General features: G+C 37.7%; 1 protein-coding gene across 1 annotated transcript; it reads left to right on the forward strand.

The window, feature by feature from the left end:
* LOC109824509 (anaphase-promoting complex subunit 8) lies at positions 1,186 to 6,854 on the forward strand. The gene is made up of 4 exons (XM_020391129.1): positions 1,186 to 1,372; positions 1,454 to 1,784; positions 4,131 to 5,381; positions 6,152 to 6,854. Exons 1-4 carry the CDS (start codon positions 1,287 to 1,289, stop codon positions 6,239 to 6,241), a joined length of 1,758 nt encoding a protein of 585 aa, XP_020246718.1. The 5' UTR covers positions 1,186 to 1,286; the 3' UTR covers positions 6,242 to 6,854.

A 7,897-nucleotide genomic window follows, 5' to 3' on the forward strand; every position in this document is an offset into this window, starting at 1 on the left:
TTAGAAAAGTGTATATAAACCAATATATATAAACCAAATAAATCAATGTAGTCAGTGCAAGCAGAGCATAATGCTTTTTGGTTCTAAGCTGATCATGCAAAAACCATAAACATTGTTTTGTTAGCACTAGGAAGCATATAAATTCTGCACAAGCATAAACTTATGTTTCTTAGAAAAGTGTATATAAACCAATATATATAAACCAAATAAATCAATGTAGTCAGTGCAAGCAGAGCATAATGCTTTTTGGTTCTAAGCTGATCATGCAAAAACCATAAACATTGTTTTGTTAGCACTAGGAAGCATATAAATTCTGCACAAGCATAAACTTATGTTTCCTCTTCGCTTTGAAATTTTTGGCTGAAATACGGCGTGTGATGAGAGCAAGAGCTTTCTCCGAGCTGTGGAATAGCTCACGTGTCAATTTGTTAATAGATAATATTGTTTATACATGCTAAATATTATTCTATTTTCTTTTTTGCGTGAGGGTTATTCTACTAAGAATGCAATTCATCTTGACTATTTAAAAATGGACCTCCATCTATAAAGTAGTGATTTAAAGTTGTTTAATTATTCTGACTACAAGTCTTCTTATTTGCAAGCGGATACAAATGTCAAAGGATTTGCATTTTTTTTCGCACTAAGTACAAAAATGGACCTCCATATATTGAATCTCACATAATAGCTAGACAAGCGGATACAAATTATGAATATTTTGATTCATATTTAATTGGTGAATATCAAAAACCCTGATGACCTTTGGAGGGTATTGCACGCAGCCCCTGATATTGTTTATCTCATATAATTCCGTTAATTTTTAAGGTATCTCTCAAAAACATGTTAATTTTGAAAATTGCTCACCGGATCCCCACTACATGTAAATAAAAAATAATTAAAATTTTATTGAGAGAAAAATAATTCAAAAATATATGAGAAGACGTATATTGCTTGTAAATGACAAATGTCAAACAGTCAAAGGCTTTGCATTTTCCTTCGCACAAGAAAACTTTAGTTATTTTCAAATTACAAATAGGGGGTCGGGCGATAAAAGTTCAAAGGTCAAGGGGGTGTTGTGAGATACCCAAAAGGTCAGGGGAGGTTATGTGAAATTAATTCTACTTTGGATCCTCTCCTAATTCTACAGGCCCGCCCACAGATTTGATCTTGGCACACGCAAGGCCCGGCCCATACAACAAGTTCAGCCTCTCCTCCGCTTTCCAATTTTTTTCGTTGTTCCCGCTCTTCACAAAATCACAAATCAAGAGATCGAGAATCAAAGTTCATCAATGGCGTCGAGAGACACCTACAGATCGGAGCTCCGATCAGCCATACGCCACCTCAGCGACCGCTGTCTCTACTCCGCCGCCAAATGGTAACCCCTCAGATGCCCCCCCAATCTCTCTCCAAACCCTAAACCCTAAAACCCCTAAATCTCTTCTCTTTCTCTCTCTAGGGCAGCTGAGCTCCTCATCGGCATCGATCCCGACCCCAATCCCTCCTCCTCCGCCTCCTCCTCCGCCGCCTCAACCGCCTCTCGAACCCAGAGCCTCCGACGCCGCCTCCGCCCGGGCATCACCTCTTCCGCTGAAGTCACCGCCACGCCCATCGCCGGCGTGTCCTACGTCAGTACGCCGGTCCCTGACGACGATTTTGGCGGGGATGCGGATTGTTATTTATTGGCGAAGACTTATTTTGACTGTAGGGAGTATCGAAGGGCTGCGCACGCGCTGAGAGGGCAAAAGGGGAGGAAAGCGGTGTTCTTAAGGTGCTATGCGCTTTATCTGGTGAGATTTGTTCAAGCTTTTTGTTGGGTCAGCAGTTGTCGTATGTCGTAGAGTGAGAGTAGAAGGTGTTTGATTGAATGCTTGAATGTGACCCATTTTTTCCCGAAGTTTTTCGTTTTAAAACCGATCTCTTACTATCCCTTATTTTTAAACACACCCACTTCCAATGTCATTCATACATTGGAAACACTAAGCTGATATCTTTTTAAACAAAGATTCAGTATTTGACCCATTTATTGACTAATAAATACAATAACAGTTTAGCAAGTATTACAGCAGTTTAGATTGAACTATAACACTTTAACACACCTTATAGCAGTTTGACATAGGTTTTGGGTTTAAAAATGAATCAGGTTGGTTGTTTTGGAGGTTTGAATGATTTTGAAAATGTGTGGTTTTAAAGATAAATCAAGTTGGAGGTGTTTGTTAAAGCAAAGCACACCCTTTATTTATTGCTATAAGCGATTGATTACGGTGCTAGTTATTCTGCTTGTATATGTACTATCCAGAATTATTTCCCGTTCTTTGATTTTTGTGTACATTCATCTTTTGGGGAAAACCTCTGATTTTGTGAGTGTTGTCAATAGAATGCTTCATTAGTGAATTAAGTTTAGTTTACATTCATGCATACTTTTTGTAAGGTTTCATGCTCCTTAACAGCCCTGGAATCACATTAAAAAGAGGATAAAGTTCCAGATAACTCCCATCTCCCTTAGTTCCAAGGTTGTTAAGTGCTACTAAAATACATGAGGGGTGATATGTGCTACTGATTCTGAAGGTATAGATGAGGGGTATATATGCGGTTTACCCTTTTTTGTGTAATGTTTCATGCTTCTGAACTGATCCTTTTGTTATTTTTGATACATGGTTTTTGTTTTCTTACATGTAATTTAACGGTTAAAGCATTATTTTTTTTTCACAGCCTTACAAATAGGTGATTTGCGTGGTGCTTTTGTTGCTGCAGTCGTGCTAGGATTTCTTTAGTGCGCACACTCGTGAGATGAACGAGGGCAATGTCTGCTTGAGTGTGTCTGTTGTTCAAGGTGTAAATTATCCAGTATATTCTGTTTTCTTTTTCCTGGTCACTTGATTGGGTATCCAATTTAAAAGAACTGTTGAAAAAACTTAGATGCCATAAAAATTAATCGCTAATGACCGTATTAAATAAACTTAGTGGAATTGTTTGTCAATTCCCATGTATAAGATTTGAGAAAATTCCACAATCATCAGCGTGTCTGAACTGCCAATTGTTATGTTGTTGGCATCCCCTTGAGAGTTTAGCATTTGCTTTGCAACTCTTTGATAAGCAATAGGAGCTTTATTTTATGCAGCTATTTTGCTACTGCCAATGTTTCGTTGATTTCAACAACAGTTTATTTTGCTCTTCTGGACTAGCTACTCCATTGAGATCCCTCCATCCTGTTCTTGTTATTGTTTTTTAAGGTGACCCAATTTTAGAGGGGCATCCACTATTCTTCGGTAACACGGTCCAAACCTAGACAAGCACTAATTTCTGTCAGCTCATGCATTTTCCTTGCCATCCCGACATGTATCTAAAATAAAGTTCGCCAAGAAGGGAATAATTTGATAGATAAGATAACCCTTTTTCCTGTGTCCTCTGTGTGTGTGTATGTGTTTGGGTTTTTCTTTTTCTTTTTTTTTGGGAGGGGGGTCGTTCATACAGATTCATAGCAATCATGTGTGTAATAGGTGGACCAATTAGAAAAAAGTTATCTTCTTAAAGCAATTTTTTTCTTCTTTCTGGGTGCGTCTTCCCTTGTATGAGATTCTTTTCTCCAGAAAGAAAGAAGTACTCCACACCATTGTCTGGATATTAGCAAGATCTTTCCTGCTTTTAGTGCAAAATTGTTCTTCATATTCACATTCATAAAATTGTTATTCTTTCTGATATTCAATTACTCATACAGAACAGCCAGTATAACGCTCCCCTTTGGCAGCATGGTCACGATGGTATATACCCATTTTTTGTCACCTGCAGTTGAGTTGAAAGCATAGTGGCTTTTCTGTGCTATAGTTGAAGTGAAACTGAAATTTCTAACCACTTAGATGACCGGTTATCTAGGCGATATTTAGCTCACATTTATCTTAATTGTAGAAGTGTAGAGTTTACACAGGAAGCTTGATAAGTCCTACTATGATCTTTTGTGAGAAAACATATTTTATTATTTCATGCGAAAAAAATTTCAGGTAGAGTCTATCTACTATTGTCTTTTGCAAGCAATAAATTTTTTCTCTTTTATAATATAGAAAAATCTGGTTATCATATATATCAACTGTCAATTATACTCCATAGTTTTATGATCATAATCAAATACTATACTACAGGCAGGAGAAAAGCGTAAAGAGGAAGAGCTGATAGAACTTGAGGGTTACCTGGGTAAGGGTGAGCCCATTAACAAAGAGTTGGCCTCTCTTGAGAGGGAGTTATCTGCACTTCGTGGATCTGGTTCAATTGATTCCTTTGGTCTATACTTATACGGCTTAATTCTGAGAGATAAAGGTTGTGAGAAGCAAGCTGTGAAAGTTCTCGTGGAATCCGTCAACAGCTATCCTTGGAATTGGAGTGCTTGGTCTGAACTTCTATCGTTTTGCACAACTGCTGACATCCTTAAAAGCCTGGCTTTAAACAACCACTGGATGAAAGATTTCTTCATCGCCAATGCATACCAAGAACTCAGAATGCATGAGGAAGCCCTGAAGAAGTTTGAGTATTTGTCAGGGACTTTCCGGTACAGTGACCACATCAATGCTCAAATTGCCACAGCTCAATATGGTCTGAGGGATCTAGATGAAGCTGAAATGATATTTGAAGAAATTCTAAGGAATGATCCATTCCGCGTAGACTCCATGGACATCTACTCAAATATACTTTATGCCAAAGAATGCTTCTCAAGTCTGAGTTTCCTTGCACATAGAGTGTTTTTGACTGATAAATACCGCCCTGAGGCTTGCTGTATCATAGCCAATTACTACAGCCTAAAGGGCCAGCATGAGAAGTCAGTTATATACTTCAGGAGAGCTTTGAAATTGAACCGAAAATACCTTACAGCTTGGACTCTGATGGGTCATGAGTTTGTAGAGATGAAGAACACACCAGCCGCAATTGATGCATACCGAAGAGCAGTTGATATAAATCCACGAGACTATCGAGCCTGGTATGGGCTTGGCCAGACTTACGAGATGATGGGGATGCCATTTTATGCACTCTATTACTTTAAAAAGTCTTCTTATTTGCAGCCGGGTGATGCACGGCTGTGGATTGCTATGGCTCAGTGTTATGAGAGTGCACCACTCCAGATGCTCGAGGAGGCAATAAAATGCTACATGAGAGCCGCAAATGGTGATGATAGAGAAGGTATAGCTTTGCATCAATTGGCAAAGTTACATAGTATTCTTGGGCATTCAGAGCAGGCAGCATTTTATTACAAGAAAGATTTGGAGAGGATGGAAGCAGATGATAGGCAGGGACCAAATATGATTGAGGCTTTACTTTTTCTTGCAAAGCACTGCAAAGCTGAGAACAGATTTGAGGAAGCAGAGATGTATTGCACCAGGCTCCTGGATCATACTGGACCTGTAAGTTTATTTCTCATTGGTTAATTTTACACGTCGGGAATTTCTTGGAAATTTGATTCCTATAGCTGAACTCAGAGAAAATTGGGACAGAGCCTTCCCCTTGTTGCTGCCTCCTCCTTCCCTTTTCTTGTTCAATAGGAATTAATGGGGAAAGGTAGAACTGACCAAAACAGAAAAGAAAAAGAGAGAAAACTATTCTTTGATATTATTTTACACATTCTTCTTCCAGTATAGAAATAGAAAAGGCAAAGAAATCTTTTGACAGACCTTGATTCCTTTCCTGCAGTTTTTCTTGGGAATCAAAGAAGCACAAATAGAAAGTACAAAATGCTTGGAAACCTTATTCCATAACAAACGTACAAGACACCAGTAACTTTTATAAATTTCAAAATTTGATGCTTACAATCTGGATGGGAAGGGGGGGGGGGGGTTCTTTGATATTATTTTACACATTCTTCTTCCAGTATAGAAATAGAAAAGGCAAAGAAATCTTTTGACAGACCTTGATTCCTTTCCTGCAGTTTTTCTTGGGAATCAAAGAAGCACAAATAGAAAGTACAAAATGCTTGGAAACCTTATTCCATAACAAACGTACAAGACACCAGTAACTTTTATAAATTTCAAAATTTGATGCTTACAATCTGGAGGGGAAGGGGGGGGGGGGGATCAAAATTTACTTGTTTAATGTCCCTAAAATATTGCAACAGCTCTACTTTTTCTCTGCATCCAAATTAACTGCTAACTCCCCATATATATTCATATCCATGCAGGAAATGGAAACAGCAAAGAGTCTTCTTCGAGGTCTGAAAACAGCTCAATCTGGTTTTCCATCAGTTGATCTTGAGCATTACATCCCTTGAAGCTTTCATCTCTATGTTGCCCAAGAAAATTTGAAAGATGTTCCATTTGCTCAAAAGGGACTGGAAAATAGAAGTAAAAAAAAAATCATGTCCAAACACCAATTTCACGACGAAATTCATACAAGCTATCTAAAAGTATGTTCAGTTTCATTGTTGAAGTGAACTCTACCTCTACAATTTACAACGTCAACCATTATATCACATCATCGGAGCCATCGAGTTTATCCGTGCTAGATGAGTCCAGAAATCTGGAGACAAGTAGCGCCTGCCCATAGTCCCATGGAACTCCTGAAGCTTCGCAATTAGGGGTACTAGGCGCCTCAGTGGTGCAAGAACAAAGGTGAAAGGTAGCAACCATATGCCAATTTCCAATATAAACATCATATAAGCTGTGTGCTGATTTGGGTTTTTTCCTCTCTGTTTACTTTGCTTTGGGCATGTTATATTATAGCCTGCTATGAGAAAACCTCTCCACTATTGCATGATTATTTATTGTTTTGTATTTCTACCGACTGTTAGCTAATATGTTTTGACTCGTAACTAGTTTATCTTCAGTCCTTGTCATCAGAACAGTGTTCTTGTGTTGTTTATAATCAATCATTGGTTTGATACACATGCATGTCCATTTCTCTACTCTAGGCTTTGTATAAATTATACAACCGTCAAAAACTTATTTGCGTTATCCACAAACCTCTATTTTATAATTTTACTTCATTTTCACATGTTTTATATTCACCATTTCTGATAAGTTGGAACCAGTGATCTTATCTGGGTTTATTTATGTCTCTCTGGACTTTAAGGTTTCTTTAATAAAGCATCCTATGGGATTTCATGTTGGCTGTTGTTATTCTTCTCTAATGATTGATGTTATTGTATGACTTATCTCTATTAGACTATGGACCTGTTTAGGTTCAAAGTTGAAGTGTTCACTATTGTTTATTACGAAGCGAAATTAGTTGGAACAATCTGTGAAGAATAATTCTCATAAATTATAATATTTGAGAATAGAAGCAACAATAATTATGACTTCTCTTAGGTTCAAACTATGAGAGGCTGATAATTACACTGCAAGTATAAGCTGTTACAAGTGCAATTGTAGAAATTACTTGGCTCAAATTTAAAATTTTGTAATTACAGTAGCAAGTTTCTATTTTATGGGTTTACTTGTTTTAGGAATTTTTCTTCAGGTTTGACTTGAATTTGAGTTACAATTTAGGCGCTATTTATAGCTCAGAAAGGTCGAATATCGACTTGCATCCAAATCTGCTTATGTTGCTGGCTGTAATTGGAGGTCTTTTTGTGACCGACTTTATCACTCGAGAGGAAACAAATAGTTGGAATGACATAAAATGCGTCTTTTTGTGACTGACATAAAATGCGTCGATTATATGCAACTGCTGTTGCTATTTGTATAGTTGCAATGAACCATATAGACTATAGAGCCTAAACTCTAGTTTCAATTTGACGATTTTACTAAATTGGAAAGTTCTTATAGTAATCAGATAGATGTTGGTGAGATGATAGTCCGTTGGCACTTGTATGAATTTGTTGGCCAAAATTTATGGTTATTTCAAGCTTTATAGCTCACCTGGTCTTGGTTGAACTTGTTAACACTTGAGGCTGTTTGGTACAATGAGAATGACAACGGTTACAGAT

The sequence above is a fragment of the Asparagus officinalis genome, chromosome 1 (genome assembly GCF_001876935.1).
Source record: "Asparagus officinalis chromosome 1, Aspof.V1, whole genome shotgun sequence".
NCBI classification, from domain to species: domain Eukaryota; kingdom Viridiplantae; phylum Streptophyta; class Magnoliopsida; order Asparagales; family Asparagaceae; genus Asparagus; species Asparagus officinalis.

Coding starts and splice junctions, on each gene's coding strand:
- LOC109824509 (XM_020391129.1), top strand. CDS start 1,287: ATGGCGTCGAGAGACACCTACAGATCGGAGCTCCGATCAGCCATACGC. Junction 1,373..1,453: donor CTCTACTCCGCCGCCAAATG/GTAACCCCTCAG, acceptor TTCTCTCTCTAG/GGCAGCTGAGCTCCTCATCG. Junction 5,382..6,151: donor TCCTGGATCATACTGGACCT/GTAAGTTTATTT, acceptor ATATCCATGCAG/GAAATGGAAACAGCAAAGAG.